Genomic DNA, 21,736 nt, shown 5'->3' with positions numbered 1-21,736 from the left:
TCGCATTAGTCTAACAGGAACATTGAAAGTAAGGCGGCTAACCAAATCAACAGAATCAATATCTCCTCTGATAAGGTTATTCATAAAAATAGTACCAAGCATAGTTCTACGGCTTACTAGACTAGGCAAATTAATTAAAAGCAATCTACTCGAGTAAGAAGGCAACCTGACGTTTTGATCCCAGTTCAAACCACGTAAGGCAAAAAGAAGAAATTGTTTCTGTACGGACTCTATACGGTCAATGTGCACTTGATACTGAGGACTCCAAACGGAAGAACAGTATTCCAAATTAGGACGGACAAGGGAGGTAAATAATAATTTGGTAGTGTATGGATCATCAAATTCTTTAGACCAACGCTTTATAAACCCAAGAACACTCATAGCTTTATTTACAGTAGAGGTTATGTGGGAGTCAAATTTAAGTTTAGGATCTAGGAGAACACCTAAATCGTTTACTGAGTATATTCGGTCCAGGGACATGTTCTGAAGAGAACGTTGGCGTACCCCTATAAAAAGTCATTACGTTGCATTTAAGATAGTTTAAATTCAAAAGGTTGTACTGACACCATTCCTGGAATCTATTAATGTCTGACTGCAAGCAGAAACCAGACTCTATATTATTATATGAAAAACAAAGCTTAACATCATCAGCATACATTAGTACACGAGAGTGAGTTACTATAGAGGCAAGATCATTTATAAACAGAGTAAACAGCAAAGGGCCTAAATGACTGCCCTGAGGCACTCCAGATGTCACGTTGATCATATTGGAAACAGCGTTTTTGAATAAAACCCTCTGAGATCTACCATTCAAATAACTTGAAATCCAAGTTAACAGATTATTCGGAAACCCGAGCTGATCTAATTTGAATAAAAGAAGAGAGTGGCTTACAGAGTCAAAGGCTTTACTAAAATCTGTATATATAACGTCTGTCTGCAATTTTTCGTTAAGCCCATCTATTACAAAAGATGTCAATTCGAGCAGGTTAGTGGTGGTCGATCTTCGCTTAACAAAACCATGTTGACACGGCGATATTAAAGAGGAGCACAAATGTTGCAACTGAGAGGTAATAATGCGTTCAAATATTTTAGGAATTGCAGACAATTTGGAGATTCCTCTATAGTTCTGAACCTTAACCTTCGCACCCTTTTTGTGGAGTGGAATAATAAAAGAATCTTTCCAGATAGTAGGAAAAGCAGATGATGAGATAGACAAATTAAAAAGTTTAGGAATGGGTTTACAAATAGTTCGGGCACAAAACTTAAGAACACACCCAGGGAGTCCATCTGGCCCCGGGGAATAGGTTGGCGTTATAGTTTCTAAATCACTTAAGAGAGAACTTTCGGTGATTACAGGAGAAACAAGGGAGAACGCTATAGTCGAGTACCTCGACTATCAGATACCCGTTACTCAGCTTAAGCGACCAAAGGGAAATGGAGATATGCAAGCAGCAAAGCGAGATTTAAATGCGCCACCTACCGGCGGAAGACAGATTTAAGCGTTGTGTGCGTTAGGGTAGGCGTGACAAATTCATTGTTCAATAGAATAAGTTAGCCGCGCACTTTGCTCTCTCTGAGCGCCGGCAGTGCTTTTCTCTTTGCCGCTAAGTTCGGCCGGCAACTATTTACATACACACACATACACGCGTAAAAACATTTCGCACTGTCTGGCTCTGACGTCATAGCTTTTTTTCTTGGGAGGTTTGTGGGCGTTAGAGTGGGCGTAGAAAAATTTTTTTTGGGTCAATCGATAGGTATGGACAAGACTAATACATTTCAGTTAAAATTTTCTATCTAACATCAAAACTGTAGGAGCCACAGTTTTGGGCGGTTTGTGGGCGTTAGAGTGGGCGTGGCACTCTACTGAAACAAACTTGCGCTGCGTAAGAAGCTCAGGAATCTGCTCGCCAAATCTCAATAGCCTAGCTCTCATAGTTTCCGAGATCTCAGCGTTCATCCAGACAGACGGACAGACGGACAGACGGACATGGCTAGATCGACTCGGCTAGTGATCCTGATCAAGAATATATATACTTTATGGGGTCGGAAACGCTTCCTTCTGCCTGTTACATACTTTCCGACGAATCTAGTATACCCTTTTACTCTACGAGTAACGGGTATAAAAATACAATTTGCCCTGTTTAAGTGATTAGGGTAGCTAGAATTAGACCAAGAAACAGAACTATAAGTAGATTGGAAGAATTCAGCAAATAAATCTGCAATTTCGGGATCCATAGATGCCTCAATAGAGTTTAATCGTACAGATGATGGCAATGCTGAAGACTTTCGCTTAGCATTGACAAAGTTATAAAACTGCCTTGGATCCTTTGAAACTTCAAATTTACATCGGTTCAAATACATGGAATAGCAATGACTGTTAAGTACATTAAAATTAGTACGAGCCACCACATATCTTGAAAAATCGGATGGCCTACCCGACTTTTTGTACTTTTTATAGAAGTTTGTTTTTAGGTTTCTAAGTCTTTGCAACTGATTGGTAAACCAAGGAGGCCTGTCTAACTTAGGAGCAAAACTATCAGGAACACATTCACAGAAAAAAGAGTTTAGGACACTATAAAATAGTTCCGTAGCACTTTCAATATCCAAGCAGTTATATAAATTTGTCCAGTTATATTGTGAAATCAAGTTATTATTATTATTTATTTATTATTATTTACTAAAGTCACATTTACGAAAGCATCTACTTTTAGTTGGTGAAAGAGAAGGAGAGGGTGTCAACGCAGGGAAGACAAATTGTAAGTTCTAATGTGGGATGATACCGGTCTTCTGGCATAACTAGTGGGTCAATTCTAGATACCGTGACTTCAGACGGATCTAAAGCAAATACAAGATCTAATTGTCTGTTTAGAGAATTACGTATAAAGCTGACTTGCTGTAATGATAATTCTAACAGACCGTCAACGAATTCATGGTCAGATAAGGGGGTAGAGACAAGTGAGTCAGTGGAAAGGGACCAAGAAATGTCAGGGAGATTGAAATCACCCAAAACAATCAAAAGATCCATTTCGGAAAGATGAGATAAAACAGTTTTTATTGCAGACAAATGTTCCCAAAAAATTGTTAAGTCGGATCCAGGTGGAATATAAGAACAAGTTACATAAATAGAACAAGGGAGAACGCTATAGTCGAGTACCTCGACTATCAGATACCCGTTACTCAGCTAAAGGAACCAAAGGGAAATGGAGATATGCAAGCAGCAAAGTGAGATTGAAATGCGCCACCTACCGGCGGATTACAGATTTAAGCGTGATGGGCGTTAGAGTGGGCGTGGCAACAACGTGGATCAATCGATAGGTATTGACGAGACCAATACATTTCAGTTAAAATTTTTTATCTAGAATAAAAATTGTGGGTGCCACAGGCTTGGGCGGTTTGTGGGCGTTAGAGTGGGCGTGGCATATTCGCATAACAAACTTGCGCTGCGTACAAGGCTACGGAATCTAAATAAGAAATCCCAATACTCTATCTTTGATAGTTTCCGAGATATCCGCGTTCATACTAACGATTTTTTGAAGTTTGTGGGCGGTTTTTGGCCGTTTAAGTGGGCGTGGCACTCTACTGAAACAAACTTGCGCTGCGTAAGAAGCTCAGGAATCTGCACGCCAAGTCTCAATAGCCTAGCTCTTTTAGTTTCCAAGATCTCAGCGTTCATCCGGACAGACGGACAGACGGACATGGCTAGATCGACTCGGCTAGTGATCCTGATCAAGAATATATATACTTTATGGGGTCGGAAACGCTTCCTTCTGCCTGTTACATACTTTCCGACGAATCTAGTATACCCTTTTACTCTACGAGTAACGGGTATAAAACAATTTCAAAGACACTTTAGCACCAACGAATTCTATTTCATTGGGATTAAGAAAGTATATCCTTTCCGATGTTAAAGTAGAGGTAACGGCAACCAGCACCCCACCCCCCCTACGAGGAGAGCGATCAGTTCTATACGTACTAAAATTTTTGGACAGAACTTCAGAGTCTGATATCTCCGGTTTCAGCCAAGTCTCAGTATAGGCCAGAATGTCTTCCGAAAAGGCAGAGAAGTCAGCATAAAGCTTAGGTAGCTTCATATTAAGTCCCCTAACATTTTGATAGGCCAAAAATAAACTGCTCAGTTTTTTGGCGCAGGTACTGTCGTGGAAGGCCTATTATTAGTTCTCCGTCTGTTTGGAACAAATTCTTTAATGACCAATTCATCATTAAGCCAAAAACTTTTAGAATTTAGTACATTAAATACTTCCGGAGGAGCAGATATTTTAAAGGAAGATATCCTACGAACATATGGAAATTTAAACTCCTCCACTGTGATGTTTTGAGATGGAAATTCCTGTTGTATAAATTCCAAAACATCTGCAGATGTGGTTTCAGGTGTTAAACGAGACATTCGATTTAGCGTCGCTTGTGAACGGTTGTGTTTACTCTTGTGCTCTGAATTTTTGTCTATTCTGTGATTTTTTGCGAGTGTTTTGTGTTTGTTTATTAACAAAGCTCAGTCTAACCGCTGGGTAAGTGTGTTTAGTGTTTTTTACTAGATCTCCCAGTGATTATAGTTATTTTAACATTTATATTAGATTTGTTTAATCTCCTAGCTTTGTTAGTGTAATTTTATACTCACTAAACTCTTTGATTTTCACTCTCTCTCCCGCTCTATATTACAACTGTAACTTAAACTCTCTCTGAACCTGCCAAATTTCTGGTAGACTTTTAGTGTGCTATTCTCTTGTCTCTCTCTCTCTCTCTCTCTCTTGCTTGCTTTACATTGTAACTGTTCCTGCGTAAAGTTGTCAGTGTCCCACAAGCAACGCTCAATCGATAAAAGATTTATTCTCTCGTGCTCTCTTACATTTAAAATAATACGCGATCTCGCGCTCTTATTTGTTTTCGTGTTTTGTGCCTTTGTGGTTTTGGAATTTGATCCCAGTGCCAAATTTACTTGAGGTATTTTTCATATATTACTTTATTTTATTTCATTTCCTTTAAATGGCTCTTGTTTGCTCAAAGAAAAATTGTACTCTTTCGTGTTCAACTAAAGACCCTTTTATTTTCTGCTGGCTCTGTGAATCGATGATGCACGTTAAATGCGCAGGATTTACTGGTAGAGTCAAAGACTTCATTGATCAGAATTCTGGACTCATGTGGTCATGCGGATCCTGCAAGGAAATGGTTGTTGAGATGAGCGGCTTTATGAAGCAGACTCGAGACAGCCTTTTGAATCTCTCTGGTGCTTTTAAACAGCTCAATGAGGGGTTCAATTCCGTTTGTGCCCAATTTAATAATAAAAAATTACTAACTGAGTCGCCTAAACGTAAAAAAACCAGCTTAGCGGCAGTTAATACGGTCACGGTATCCACCCCAAATCCGAACTTGGTGGCTGCAGCAGTCTCTGTTAACACTGTGGTAAGTGAACCTACTGCGCCTATGGATACAGCTGTTTCAGGTGAAGTCACTGCTTCTCGAATTCGGGTGGTAAAGAAACCTTCAGTGCCGGCTACGGTGCCGACCGTACCTATAGGTACAGAAGTTACTGTTTCTGGCTCTCAGCTTAGTGAGGTGCAATCTGCTGCTGGGGGACGTAAGAAATTATCAGTTGTTCCACATAGAAAACAATTATTTGTTTCGAGATTCACCCCAGATACCACATCTGAGGATGTTTTGGAATTTATTCGTGAAAAATTCCCATCCGAGAATATTTCAGTTGAACAATTTAGATTTTCTTATGCTCGTAGTATATCGTCTTTTAAAATATTTGCTCCGCCTGATGTGTTTAAGGTACTACTTTCTGAAAGCTTTTGGCTTAATGATGATTTAGTAATAAAAGAATTTGTTCCCAATAAACCGAGAACAAATAACAGACCTTCCACTGCGCCAAAAAACTAAAAAGTTTATTTTTGGCTTATCAAAATGTTAGGGGACTAAATATGAAGCTACCCAAGCTTTATGCTGACTCCTCTGCATTTACTGCTGATATTTTGGCTTTTACGGAAACTTGGCTGAAACCAGAGATATCTGACAATGAAGTTCTGTCTAACAATTTTAATGCCTATAGGACCGATCGCTCCTCACGTAGGGGAGGCGGTGTGCTGATTGCCGTTAGCACTAGCCTAACATCCGAGAGAATTCACTCTGATGCTCCTAATGAAATTGAATTTGTTAGTGTGAAAGTTTCCTTGCAGTCATTTTCAATATTTGTTACATGTTCCTATATTCCACCTGGCTCTGATATAATAATTTATGAGCACCACCTGTCTGCGATAAAATCTGTTTTATCGCTTCTTTCTAACAGTGACCTTTTGATTGTTTTGGGTGACTTTAATCTCCCGGATATTTCTTGGTCTCCTCCTACTGACTCACTAGTCGCTATACCTCTATCCGCCCATGATTTTGTAGATGGTCTTCTAGAATTATCGTTACAGCAAGTAAGCTTTATACGGAATTCATTAAATAGACAACTAGATCTCGTGTTTGTTTCAGACCCGTCTGAAGTCACGGTATCTAGAATTGACGCTCTTGTTGTACCTGAAGACCGATATCATCCAACAATGGAATTGACAATCTGCCTCCCATGCGTTGATACCCCCTCTCCTTTAGTTTCTCAAACTAAAGTGAGATGTTTCCGAAAATGTAACTATAAAAAACTTAACGACATGATTTCTCAATATAATTGGACAGAATTGTACAATTGTATGGATATTGAAAGTGCCACTGAACACTTCTATATAGTGTTAAATACCTTTTTTAATGAATGCGTTCCTGATAGGTTTCCTTCAAAGACAAACAGGCCACCTTGGTTTACCAATGCGCTTCAAAGACTTAAAAACCTTAAGACAAACACTTATAAAAAGTATAAGAAATCGGGTGCGCCATCTGATTTTTCGAAATATGTGGTGGCTCGATCGGATTTTAATGTTCTCAATAGTCATTGCTATTCTATGTATTTAAGTCGATGTAAATTTGAATTTTCAAATGATCCGAAGCAGTTTTATAACTTTGTCAATGCCAAGCGTAAGTCGTCAGCATTGCCTTCATCGGTACGTTTTAACTCAATGGAGGCATCGACGGATTCTGAAATTGCTGATTTATTTGCCGAGTTTTTCCAAACTACTTATAGTTCGGCTGCTTGGTCAAATTCTAACTACCCTAATCCCTTAAATAAGGCAAATTGTATCTTTACCCCTGAAATTACGGAAATTTCTCTCGTAAGAGACTTAGAAAAAACAACGCCAACTTATTCTCCCGGTCCTGATGGACTCCCCGGGTGTGTGCTTAAGTTTTGTGCTTCAACCATATGTAAACCGATTCTTAAACTTTTTAATTTATCTATTTCATCGTCAGTTTTTCCTACTATCTGGAAGGACTCTTTTATCATTCCACTTCACAAAAAGGGTGCGAAGGCGGATGCCCAGAATTACAGAGGTATTTCTAAATTGTCGGCAATTCCTAAAGCATTTGAACGTATTATTACTTCTCATTTGCAACATTTATGTTCCTCGCTAATATCACCGTGTCAGCATGGTTTGTGCCCTTTGCTGTTTACTTTGTTTATTAACGATCTTCCCTCTATCATAACACAGTCTCGTGTACTAATGTATGCTGATGATGTTAAGCTTCGTTTATCACATAATGATACAGCGTCGAGTTTCAACTTACAGTCAGATATTGATTGTTTTCAGGGATGGTGTGAGTATAACCTTTTAAATTTGAACTGCCTTAAATGCAACGTTATGACTTTTCATAGGGGTACTCCTACTTTTGTTAGTTACTCTCTTAAAAATACGCCACTCGACCGCATATATTCAGTTAATGACTTAGGCGTTCTTCTGGACCCAAAACTTAAATTTGACTGCCACATAATGTCCACTGTCAGCAAGGCCATGAGTGTTCTTGGGTTTATAAAGCGTTGGTCAAAAGAATTTGATGACCCTTATACAACCAAATTATTATTTACCTCCCTTGTCCGTCCTATTTTGGAATACTGTTCTTCAGTTTGGAGTCCACAATATCAAGTGCACATTGACCGTATTGAGTCGGTACAAAAAAAATTTCTTCTTTTTGCCCTTCGTAGTTTGAATTGGGATCAAAACGTAAGGCTACCTTCCTATCAGAGTAGATTACTATTGCTTAATTTACCTACCCTTGCAAATCGTAGAACAATGCTTGGTACTATTTTTATGCAAAATCTTATAAGAGGTGATATTGATTCTGTAGAACTTGTAAACCGCCTAACTTTCAATGTTCCTGTTAGACTTACACGAAATTATTATCCCCTAAATTTGCCACGATGTACATCTAATTTTTGTCTGCACGAGCCCTTTCGCGTTCTATGTAATAATTATAATAACCTTTATCATTTACTTTGCACTTCAACTTCTATCCCGGTATTAAAAACTAATATTTTAACTCATTTGCTTCTTTCTTAGATGCTTCTTTTATTTTCATTTGTGTTCCGTCTCTATTTGTTTATTGTATCTTCCTCGCGAACTCGTATTTTTGCCCAAATTGATAAAAGGGCCCCGCGCGTAACAAGCACGTGCTTGGTGTCGTTGGGCCACTTGTTTGTACTGCTCGTAGTGCATCAACGTCCATCAATATACAAATAATTGCTTCCTATATGGAACAACCGAGAGGCTCTTTCTTCCACCACCAGCAATCTGAACATCGTTCGTCTGATTATCGAGACTAGGGACTCCTATAGAGCTAACTTCCACCGTAGGCACAGAAAGCTGCGTAAGGTTTGAAACGGTAGGCTGACTAGCAGAAACAGGGACTCCAGAGCTTTTGGTACCTATGGGTACTGCTGTCAGAGAAGCTTTAGGTCCCCCAGCCCCAGTGGATGCCGACATTGCTGCCGTTACCGATCGGGTAAAAATATTAGAAGCTAAGTTGGGATTTGGAACTGATGCCTTTACTTGAAGAGATTTTGAAGGAGCAGTCTTCTTGCGTTTAGGTGACCCTACTGACATTTTTTTATTATCAAGGTCCGCCTTAAACTTTTTAAAATCAGCAACTACGCTCATGAGTTTATCGAACAGTTTCATAAAACGATCATTGGTCAGCGCAACATAGCCATCCAAATCACGTTCTATTTCCAAGCATGAGGCACAAATCCACGAAAAACCAACACGCAGATCAATATAATCTTTTACTCTGCCAACAAGTCCAGTACATTTTGGGTGTATGACTATGTTGCAGAGACGACAGTAAATAAAAACGTCATTAGGTGACGATCCAAACTGACAATCTTTTTTGCAACAAAAAAGAGCCATTTTTAATTTAAGAAAAAAAGTTATATATAAAACCAAAGAATCAAAAGAATTATAAATACCTCACTTAATTTGACACTGGGATCAAACAAATAAAAATGTAGACACACAAGAACACAAAAGTATAAGAGCTCGTAGACTTCGAGAGCGCAACAGAGTGGCTGAGCGTGGCTTGCGAAACGCAAACAAAATAAACACGACAACAGTTTAGACGACAAGAAACGGGAGAGAGATTACAAGAAGGTTATGGGAAACAACAACAAAAGCTATTGAAATAGTTACAATAACAAAATGCACGGGCTAAACACAGAGTTAGGTTTTGTTAAAATTTCTACAATAAAATAGACAATTAAACATAAACAGACGATTTAAAACACAAGCACGGCTGGTTATGAAGGAATAAGTCACAAAACAAGGCACCAGTATCACAGATATTAATGACGAATTGACAAAAATCACAGAGCACAAGATAAACACAACCGGTCACAAGCGACGCTAAATCGAATGTGGATCTTCGTGTGGTATCTTCGTCAAATAGCCGAGAAGATTATGGTTGGGTAAAGAAAGCAAGTGTCGTATGTCAGCTCAGGCCTTGTGAAACTTTGGCCTGTCAGTAGCATATTTAACTTTTGTTCTCTTTTTCAATGTTAATTTATATAAAGTAGTTTCTGTAGGAATCCTAAAGACTAAAAAATGTATGGACAGTTAGAGAAGGCACACAGACCCACCGCATCGCCGAAAGAGCTAAGACACTAGAGGATTCCACCCGCCGTTTTCATTACTGGGTAGAAGGAAGAGAAAAAAATTGCTGCGATATAACAGCTTCTCATCCTGAGTCAACCGCTACATATTAGATGGTCTAATGTTGTGCAGCCAGTGTCATAACATTTACTAATGCATCAACTGAATTGTAAAGGTCTTATTCACAGTATGTATTTGGGCAGTCATATGAGTAGGTACATACTTTCTGCATTCAAGCCAGCCAGTTTTACCAGAAGTTAAAGAAGCTGGGGATCGAAATAGAGGTAAAGTAAGATGGGCGAGAGATCCAATGATGGATCTGTTAAGTTTTCCACACGTATATGAGCCTGCGGCACCTATCTTGTGACAAGCGTCAATTGAGGCTTCTTGGATATTTTGGCCATTATGTAGGCTTGTCCGGAGAAATAAAGTCAAGCTTGGGGTTGGTAAGTCGAGATCCAATGCTTTGAATTGTAGTCACCAGTTGCTGTACAGCGGTCAGCTAATAAATCAAAGAATTTAAAAAAATTTGCATCGGTAATGGAGAAGCGCGGTGAGAAGTATACAAAGGCTATGTTTAACTAACTCCATCGAGTTTTGATTTGTACTGCTTGTACATATTTTGTAGCAAATAGTGCTAATGCAATGCCTGATGTGATTGCTTATTAGAATTCCAGTACCTCCATGAGCTTAACCATCAGGATGATTTGTTGAAATAAATGTCGTGTCATTAAGTCTCTGATATGAGCATTAAAAGTTTTGTCGCGTTACTAGGTTTCGAGCAGCAGTTCTTGGACCCGTTACTCGTAGAATGGAAGGGTATCTCGCCAGCAATAAAAGCTAGAAAGTTGGGACTTGGCATGCAGATTCTTGAGGTTCTGGGAAAGCATAAGTTTAGTTCAGCACGGTACCCCGCCCATTCTAACGCACACAAATGACTATAACAAAAAAATCCGACCAGCGCAAACATTTATTAATATTTGGAACATTTTAAATGAGAGTTGTTCTTATTATCAATACCCATGTACATGCTAAAAATTATTGAAATCGGACCATTCATTAAAAAGTTGTACCCAAAAAAAAAGAAATATTTTGCAAATTCAATCGTGATTGCACACCACATGTAGCAAATCAGCTGTTTTCACTAAGACGGACACCAAGCCGCTAGGGGCGCTATGGACTAGTTGGTGTTATAGGCTAGGTGGCATTAGGTGGCGCTAGCAAACAGCAACCATATCTCCATCCTTCTTTAACTCTCTTTAGATGAGTAACGGGTATCTAATAGTCGAGGACATCGACTATAGCGATTTTTTTTGTTGGTATTGTAAATGAATCTTATTGAGTCTTAACTTTTACAACTCTAACTTTATCATCTTTACCCTTGCGAATTTCCTCTTCTTTTTCCATTGGCCATCTGACTGGGTGACAATTTTAATCTTTCAAGAGCACAACCTGCCCTTTTTATACCCGTTACTCGTAGAGTAAAAGGGTATACTAGATTCGTCTCCGACCCCATAAAGTATATATATTCTTGATCGAGTCGATCTAGCCATTTCCGTCTGTCCGTCTCTCCGGATGAACGCTGAGATCTCGGAACCATAAGAGCTGGGCTATTGAGATTTGACGTGCAGATTCCTGAGCTTCTAACGCAGCGCAAGTTTGTTTCAGCCGAGTGCCACGCCCACTCTAACGCCCACAAACCGCCCAAAACTGTGGTTCCTACAGTTTTGATGCTAGAATAATAATTTTAACTGAAATGTATTGCACTCGTCAATACCTATCGATTGACCCAAAAAAAAAGTTTGCCACGCTCACTTTACCGCCTACAAACCGCCGACAAACTTCAAAAAATCGAAAATATGAACGTGAATATTTTGGAAACTAACAAAGATACAGAATTGAAGATTTAGATTCTGTAGCCTTGTACAAGTTTGTTACGCGAATATGCCACGCCCACTCTACCGCCCACAAACCGCCTAAACCTGTGGCGCCCACAATTTTCATGCTAGATAAAAAATTTTAACTGAAATGTATTGGTCTCGTCAATACCTATCGATTGATCCAAAAAAAATTTGACACGCCCACTCTTACGCCCATTACGCTTAAATCTGTCTACCGCCGGTAGGTGGCGCATTTCAATCTCGCTTTGCTGCTTGCTTATCTCCATTTCCCTTTGGTCCCTTTAGCTGAGTAACGGGTATCTGATAGTCGAGGTATTCGACTACAGCGTTTTTCCTTGTTTTCACTGAATAGGCTGAGCAAAAAATAAGAAACCTAATCAACCTAATAAGAGCTTCAGCAGTGCCAGATCAAAAAATTATTGAAAACCAAGTCAGGTAAATACACTCACTCCTTATGAAAGGGGCAACAGTACCTTATAGGGTACCGAGCCGAAAATTTTGTAGGGTATAAAGATTTAATTTTCTTGGTATTTGCTGACATTAAATCGTTATTTGTTTCTTTTCTACAGCCAATAGCTTAAAAAACAATTCTCTTTTGTTGAATTTTGTGAACTCAAAATTGAACAACTTAATTTTTTCAATTTAAGCCCAAAACTGAAGTAAACTTTTTTTGAGTGAACAGTTATATTTGTATTCCACTCCCCATTGTATTTTTACAGCAAGTCGTAGAAAATCACATTTTATTATACGCTTGCAGAGGGTATAATGATTTCAGTCAGAAGCTTGCAACGCAGTGAAGGAGACGTTTCTGACCCCATAAAGTATATATATTCTTGATCAGCACCACTAGACGAGTCGATCTAGCCCGTCTGTCCGTCCGTTTCTACGCAAACTAGTCTCTCAGTTTTCAAGCTATTGGGCTCAAACTTTCCCAAAAGTCTTCTTTCTTTTGCAGGTAGTATATAAGTCGGAACCAGCCGGATCGGACAACTAACATCGGATAAAAAAATTTAAAAAAATTATTTCTTTGATGTTTTTTAACATATAACCTCCTAAGCTTGGGATAAACATTTTGTAATTAGATTTGAATTTCTAATTAAATTTTTTCAAAATCGGACAACTATATCGTATAGCTGCCATAGGAATGTTCGGAAAATTGGTGGAAAATAATATGAAACAAATTGTAGTTTCGGTGTTTTTTAACATATAACCTCCTACGCTTGGAAATAACATTTTTCAATTAGTTCTGAGTTTCGGACTTAATTTTATCAAATCAGACGACTATATCACATAGCTGCCATAGGAACGATCGAAAAATTGGTGGGAAAATAATATGTAACGAATTATAGCTTATGTGTTTTTTGACATATTATCTTATACTATTGGGAATATCATTTTTTGTATTTTTAAATTTAATAATTATAACTGCAAGGGTATACAAACTTCGGCTTGCCGAAGTTAAATTCTTTTCTTGTTTTTGTATTAAAACACTCAACGAGAGGGCCATAACTGACCGCGCAGTAGTTTCGTGGTCCATCGAGGATAACTTTTGCGTGAAATTTGATGATTATAACCGTTAACTAGAGTACAGGGTCCCAGATCTATTATAAAATGTTACTCAAATAATTTTAGTTTCAGTTAATATATAGTACAAAAATACATTCTCTCTTATTTTAGGCGAGCAAGTTTGATTTTGACAATTTTGTCACTCTACTATTGCCATCTGTGGATAATAAACCGTTGGACGGCGATGGTCTTAACACCTTTAAAATGATGCTGCTAGAGACGGGCCCAAAACTACTGGCGGAGCACATAACCCGCATCGACATCGCCCTGTTTTTGGAGGAGCCATTAAACGAGGAGAACTACTATCTGAGCTGCTCGGGTCTGGAGCTGCTGACTCTCCCCCACGGTAAGCTTTTCCGTGGGGATATAATCGAGCGGACACAGTGCATTAAGCTGATGGTAGCCGTGACGATACTCACCTGTCAAACGGATCTGGACCGTGCACAACTGCTCAGTAAATGGATTCAGGTAGCAGTGGAGACTAAAACGGCCCTAGGAAATCTGTTCGCGTTCTGTGCCATCATGTTGGGATTGTGCATGCACCAGGTAAAAACAAAAAGGGACGCTATAGTCGAGAGCCTCGACTATTAAAAACTATAACTAATAGTCCGATGGAAGGTATCTTACTCTCTACAAGTTTTAAAAGTCGATTTTCGGTCTGGGCCCCTCAGCCCAAACCGTAAGAGCTAAACTTATGGTTCCAAAGGACTTCCAGGACCGCTTAAAGATCGTGAAATTCTGATCGGAAAATAGAAAAACTCCCACAGTTTTCAACCAAAAAAATGATTTTTGCTTGTGCTTTATTTGGGGAAAACTTTGAATCCCCATATGATGAGCCCCTGTAACAGGTTCGAAGTTTTAATAGTAATAGTCCATATGATATCTTTGTGGTCTAATAATTTATTTAGAGAGCGACTCTACAGGTTGCTTCTCTGGATCTTGCTCGAATGATTAATATGTTACAATTTTAGCTTAAATGAATCTGTTTGTGCCTAACCGAAGTAGACACTTCTGGGTCACACCGCGGGACAAGGGGGTAATGAGCACTTGTCGCTGGCACCGGAACGCCTTGCTGGCAGGACGATCGCGTCGCGGCAATGGTAACGATGGTTACTGCGGTGCCGGACCACAGGCGATGCTGACCTGCGCTGAGGTTGAGCTAACGTGGTTAGCTGCTAGTTGAGATAGTGTATTACGAGCCCTATTCCTAGAGGTAGGAAGTAGACCGCGGAGTTATGAGATGTGTTGATAACTGATTTATTCTCAATTTGCTACATGCTTGTATACTACTTGGAACACGGCAGTTTAGTGTAATGATTAGTGAAATAAGCTATATTCTAAAGTAGGTAGGTAGGTCAGGGCTCGGCTGACACTGCAAAATGTGCTGACTGCATTGGTGGGTCAGAGTACCGCTGAGACGGTAAGTTAGTGAGACATATAATATGCTGATCAGCAATTCTCATCTGCAGTGAGTGCTACTGAGCGCCTGGTACTGTTCCCAACTTGGCTACTGCTTGATTTATTGTGTGTGGTCATGTTGAGTACCTTTGGGTACGAACATTCTCCCCCCCCCCATTGAGGGGTACCCTCAATTAAGGCGTGATGTCGGTCAGCCCTTGGCCGAGTTGTATCATCATTGACCGAGGAGGATATTTCCTTCAACTGCGGCGGTTCCTGTTTGTGATTCAGGTCCTTCACATTTTGCCATTACCGTGGGAACTGAAATTGTGCCCTCGAAAAACCTGATCATTTGGCACGTCTGCAACAAAACTAAGATATTTCTTGGTTAAGCTTAGAAATGTTGAACAAAAGTCAGACTTCTTGTAGGTTTTAAATTGATGAGAAGTCGGTTCTATATTAATTGGGTTTTCTCTTGCAGTATAAAGTTCAGTCAGCTGCAATGAACAATTATATGTATCGGTTGATTCTCGATCGGACGAGTCAGTGTCGCTAGTTTTTGATTGGCTACATATATCTTCAGGTTTTTTTATTTTATGATCCATCAATGCTACGTTCGTAGAATGAATCCCTTCTTCATCGAGTAACAACTCATTTTGCCGTTTGCTTTCTTCTGTATCAAATTGATTATTATTCATTGGATTTTTATCTTTCGTTGGCTCATAAGCAGCGTTCGTTTCTGCAAAATCACCTCTGTCTTCTACCAGAATAGGGTTGACTTCCGTATCAGATGAGGTTTCTTTATCGAGAAAACCTGTGATTACATACCCAAGCCTTGTGCCTTGGGCCAACGGTCTATTAGGTCCTAGTTCAAGAAGTTCACCGGTTATTACCCGAGCAAACACTTCAACCCCTAAGGTTAGGTCAATGGGTCCAGGTTGCCGAAAGTCAGGATCTGCTAACGGCAGTCCCTCGGGAATATTAAGATCGGTTGCAATCGGTACTGACGGTTGGCCTGTAATGACTGTGGGCATAATAAATATCTCTAACAGTGTTTCAAACCCTGATGTACATGATGAGAGCTTTAGTTTTGATCTGATTGCTGTTGATATTTTTTCTCCGATTCCAGATATTTCAATCGTTGACATTTCCTTAAGAGATAGCAGATCTGCCATCCTCTTTGAGATAAGATTCACCTGTGATCCACCATCTATTATAGCGCGACATGTTTGTAGGTGACCCGTTGGCCCTTGTATTGATACCTTGGCGGTCGCGAGTAGCGTATATCTTCTAGGGTTGTCGTAGCCTGCAATGGTTACTGCGCCGGCCACTGGATTGCTAGCCGGTCCTTGGTGTAACAATGAATGATGTCGTTGCTGGCAGACTCGACAAGTTGCCGGTGATCCACAGTTTTCAACCTTGTGAGCTGTAGACAAACAATTTGTGCATGCTCCTACTTGAATAATGGCTTTGCGCCGAGTTTTGGGGTCCACTTCCTGGAAACTGCTGCATGCTCTAAGATTATGTGGTCCTAGCTGACAAATCTTACAGCTCTCTTCGTTGTGAACTGACTGATAGCGGAATGCTGCTGTAGGTTGAGCGCTTATCGTCTCCAGTATGCGAGCACGCCGCTCAATAAACGTTAGTTCACTCCTTAACGTTGGAATTTCCATTGGTGCATCCGCTGATTTTGGTAATGGACCAATAGTGTCCACTATCACTCTGTCAAAAGCATTTATAGGCGTATTAGTTATTATCAATGGAGTCTTATTGTGCTTAGTTATTTTAGCTTTTTGGCATTTCTGACATTTTCGTATGTATTCAGTAATATATCGAGTCATACCTTTCCAAAAATAATGACTTTTGACCTTGGCCAAGGTTTTTGTAATGCCAGTATGACCTCCTTGTATTGGATCATCATGTAATTTAGACAGTATTGCTTCTTTTTCGTTTTGGTTTTCTATAAGGGTCACCGGGTTGAGTAGCGCTACTCTTAAGGTATTCAATATCTTGTTGCCCATTTGTTTAAAATTATCTATTGATACATGTTCAAAGATATTTTCCCACGGTGCCATTTTGAGTTGGCTGATTTTGTTTATACCGGCTTGCATTTCAAGCCTTTGGAAAAATTGAACTAAGTCTAGGATTCCATTGGTATATAAATCGCTGGCATCATATCTTGCAGTAATTTTCCTACCATGTTTAAAAAAACATAGCATATCTTTTACATGCAAGGTCACTACTTTACGTACTTCGTCATTGTTCATATACGTTGGGCTTAGAAGCTTTCTCTATAGAATTGCGTAGGCAATTCTATTTGTTTGTTTTCCGCGCGGAATTTCTGTCTATTTTGATATCTAGTGGTGACTTTCTTTATATTTCCAGTAATGTTTTGTAGATCTTTAATGGTTATTCTTGATAACAGTAGTAGATTAATACGGGAGCTGGCTCACTAGGTAATAAATCATGTCAAAAAAGGAGGTGGGGGTGACCCTAATTAGTCACGCATGGTTGCACACAGGTGTTCTAATGACCTAATTAGCATAATTAAGTCAAAAAGGGGGGTGTTGCTGACCCTAGTCAGATGAGCATGGTTGCACACAGGTCACTTAATGGGGTTAGAAAGTGGTGTGTAGGAGTGTGAGAGAGTGGTGTTTTGATATGTCTTGTTTTGTCTTGTCTTTTTCTCACGTTAAAGGTGCGTGTGTGATAGGGGTGTTTTGTCATGCGTGGGATTTTGTGGAGTGCAATGGTTGCACACAGGTCACTATGTTGCTTCTAACTTGGGTTAGAATGCGTTATGCGTGGGCGTTTTGTTGATTCAATTAGGGTTGTAGATGACACCTGGCTTGCGTGTGTGATAGGAGGTGTCTTGTCATGCGTGGGATTTTGTGGAGTGCAATGGTTGCACACAGGTCACTATGTTGCTTCTAACTTTGGTTAGAACGCGTTATGCGTGGGCGATTTGTTGAGTCAATTAGGGTTGTAGGTGACACCTGGCTACGGTCTTATGGTCAAAAGGTGTTGGTTTGAGGGATATTAGAGCGCATACTTTTGTGGTGTGAAACAAGCGTGAGTTCGGTAACCTCCCCCTCTTTAGCGAGCATTAGATGGGAAAGTGAGCGTGGGAGTGTAACAAAAACGTTGTTTTGTTATGCGTGGGCGTTTTGTTGATTCAATTAGGGTTGTAGGTGACACCTGTTAGTGTAACCTGCCTACGGTCTTGTGGTCAAAATGGTAACGGTGGTGGTGGTTCCTAACAGAACAAAACCAAATGAGATCGTTTATTTAGTCAAATACGTTTTTCTTTAATCATATTTGAAAATTTTTTCTCATGCGCTTACATGAGAGAGAAAACGGTTACCTTCTATGTTTTGAAAAAATGTATGTGTTAAGGAGAAATGTGGAAAGAAGTTCAGTTTTAGAAAACTATTCGTTTTACAAGGGGTGTTTTGTCATGCGTGAGATTTTGTGGAGTGCAATGGTTGCACACAGGTCACTATGTTGCTTCTAACTTGGGTTAGAACGCGTTATGCGTGGGCGTTTTGTTGAATCAATTAGGGTTGTAGGTGACACCTGGCTACGGTCTTGTGGTCAAAAGGTGTTGGTTTGAGGGATATTAGACCACATACTTTTGTTGTGTGAAACAAGCGTGAGTTCGGTAACCTCTCCCCTCTTTAGCGAGCATTAGATGGGAAAGTAAGCGTAGGAGTGTAAGAGGGATGGTGGTGGTGGCGGTGCTTGTGGTGGTGGTTCCTAACAGAAAATACACAAAAACAAATGAGATCGTTTGTTTGGTCAAATACGTTTTTAATTCTATATATTCGTCTTAAATTAGTTTACATTGAGTCTTTTAAATAAATGAATGTATCTTTCCATCAATTTTAAGGCGTCTTCTTCTCTCTTTTCAACATGCATACACCTGCAAGTGTCAGGTCCAACTTTACAATCATCATATGCCCATGCACAGGATGATAGGTGTTCTCCATACTTTGAATGAATTAGTGGGGTGGCTTCTACATCTTTAAAAAATGTATGAAATGATTTCAATTTCGTAGCATGTTCCTTGAAGATCTCACTTCCATGCTCCCTTAAGAACTCTTCAATTTTTGAGGAAATCATTTTTTCTTTCAACGTAATAGTCTGAATGTTTATCTTAAACTAAAGTTTGGTAGAGATAACTCGTTGTATTATACTTAGAAAACAGATGTTAAAAAATGCAACAGCTGATGATAGACCCACCCTCGAAAACAAATTCAAAACAATAGAAATTTTTTTTTTGGTTTTCTCTTTATTTAAAATTTTCAATATATGATGAAATTAATTTTCTAACTCTATATTGTTGAATTACAAAATGAAAACAAGCACAAGTTTCTATATTATCATTAGAAAATGTACATAAATTTAAATGTTCTCCAAATGTTGTTTTTATAAACTGCTTTACGTCAGTACCCATGAACATGTTCCTTGTCTCCAGTAGTAATTTCAAGTCCTCTTTTGAAATCATATTTCCAAATGTATTAATAAAAAAATTAATTTTATTTATTAAAGATGAATAAGTCGGTATATTACGATTGTTATTAGAATCAGTCATTTCGTAAACTTATTTTCCCGACTCTCAAAATGTGAATGAATGGTTAAAAGGTGTTTAGGAGTTTTCGTTTGTGTAAAAGTTTAAGATTTTATGAGCATTGTTCAGAGAGCAGACACCATCCCGAGCATGTAATGAACAATATGGAAAGTGATTTCCATCCATTATTTTTAGAGAGGGAGAACCAATTTCATCAATGTTAATTACATTATCAATTTTTAAAAATTTTTGTAGGAATAACCTTTTTTGATATCCCTTACAAATTATTTCCTGTTTTCTAATTATTTCTCTTAAATACATTTGTGTTTCTTTGAAAAAGTATACTCCATCATTCCAATAAATTTTGTGATGTTTTTTTGTTAGCCAAGTAGCTGTTTTTCCACATTTCTTATTCAATTCAATAAAATCATGTGGAGAGTGTATGATAAAATTAGAATTCAAGATTGTCTCGTTTTTGAATACGACTCCAATTTCCTTTAGAATAAATTTATTGTTGTTCCCAAGAAATCCTTGAACATCAATTGCAACAATATCTTCACTCATGATTGATTGATTAATTGTTAGACAATCCGCTGAACTAGACCATTCAACGGGTTATATTCAACTAAACGATCATGTATGAGCACGCAATATACTTGAACATTTTCGATAGTGGGCTTGGTAAGTTCAATTGAAATCCTAACATCAATGGGTCCCGATTTAACCATTTCATTTTGATATGATAAGTCAATTACGATAATAGGAGCTTTAGTTTTAAACTCTGTAGGTGATAGTAAAGGAGATTCACTTCGGTTATAGTAGCTAGATTGAAACTTGCAATACATTTCATATAGGTGTGCAAATCGATCTTTTTCAAAGTCCAAGTTTAAGTCATCGTAGGGATATGTTTCAGAGTTTAAGTAGACCTTTAGATTTCTTAAATTGTTTGTAATCAGATGGTGGTTATCTTTAAATCCAATTAAAGCAAATCGTGGACGTTCTCGGTTAGCAGCTAATTTAACATTCCAAACATGATTTGTTCCATTACTTAGTTTAGGATTAATGTATGTATCCCAACTACGGAATGCAATCGGTAGATTGGTTCCACTTTTTATAATATCATACATTTTAATTTTCGTTGAATCGCTGGGTGTTATATGAGGAATTTTCCATGTGATATTAGTCATATTGAGATGATACTTTCCGACTAATTGTGCACTCTCAAATTTATCTTGCTCAAGTACATCATTAAAATTTTTTGATATTAATAGTACTAGTTCATGTTTACAATTTAATAATACTTTTTTGAAATCTTCAGCAAATCCAAGTAGATTTTTAAGGGGTATTGAAAAGTTGAAGTGGGGGGTTAAATTGAAATCGGGTCCTCCGCTCCATCCAGAATTGTAAAGTCTCTTGCTTTCAAATTGATTTAAAGAAACAAAGTTTTTTATTGTAGAAGTAATACCACTAAATCTTGTTCTATCTATTTCAACACCATTGATTTCATAGCGTATTTCATCTAAAAAGTATGCCATACAATTATTTCTCATTCTCGCAATAACATTTTGAGTTTCTACCGCTCCCCCTTCCTTAATTAGGGTAATATCTCCTTGAAAATTTAGAAGACTCTCATGGGGGAGTACATATAAATCTTGATTTTGGATTGTAATTCTTATCTCATCATTTGGTTTAAATGATTGTTGATAGGGTTGATAGCTGTGATATTCCTTCTTTGATATACTTTCATCAGAGAAAGGTTTTTCCCGTACTGCCAATATTTCATTCAACCCCATGACTTTAGTTAAACTCGCACTTTGAAGCCCAATGATTTAAGAATTAACTTATTTTTTAATGTAAGTGTGTGTCTTTTTGGTTTCGATCCTCTTCCTATAAATTTATGTTTTAAAGTGTGCTGATGATGGTAGGTATCACCTCTTTTATTGTATATAATCATTGTATTAATCTTAAGTGTAAACGAATTGTATAGTTTTCACCGCGTAAATTTATTAATTCACCGTTCTGATCAGTTATGTGTATAGAGAGTGTACTTATTTCTCTAGTGTTGACTGGTAAGTAAATAAGATTGTGTGGTGTGATATTCATTTTATAGCCTGGTGGAACATTAATTCCAAATTCGTATAATGAATGATCTTGTCTACTATCAATATATGACCCGCTTACAATATTACATACTAAGCGTATTGTGTTTATTTTTAAAATGTTGACAGGTTGATCAGATATATATGTTTTTTTCAAGTCGGGGTAAATTATTTTTTTAT

General features: G+C 38.4%; 1 protein-coding gene across 4 annotated transcripts in view; it reads left to right on the top strand.

The window, feature by feature from the left end:
- Nucleotides 1–21,736, top strand: part of LOC119562480 (breast cancer anti-estrogen resistance protein 3) — a 275,573-nt gene that overhangs the window by 206,136 nt on the left and 47,701 nt on the right. For all 4 annotated transcript variants that reach the window (XM_037875675.1, XM_037875674.1, XM_037875678.1 and 1 more), the window contains one exon: nt 13,601–14,035. In XM_037875675.1, coding sequence (XP_037731603.1) covers nt 13,601–14,035 — 435 coding nt within the window. The remainder of the gene's footprint in view (nt 1–13,600; nt 14,036–21,736) is intronic.

The sequence above is a fragment of the Drosophila subpulchrella genome, unplaced genomic scaffold (genome assembly GCF_014743375.2).
Source record: "Drosophila subpulchrella strain 33 F10 #4 breed RU33 unplaced genomic scaffold, RU_Dsub_v1.1 Primary Assembly Seq51, whole genome shotgun sequence".
Taxonomy (NCBI): Eukaryota; Metazoa; Arthropoda; class Insecta; order Diptera; family Drosophilidae; genus Drosophila; species Drosophila subpulchrella.
Note: the sequence above shows the minus strand (reverse complement) of the source record. Positions and strands in the feature narration are given on the sequence as shown.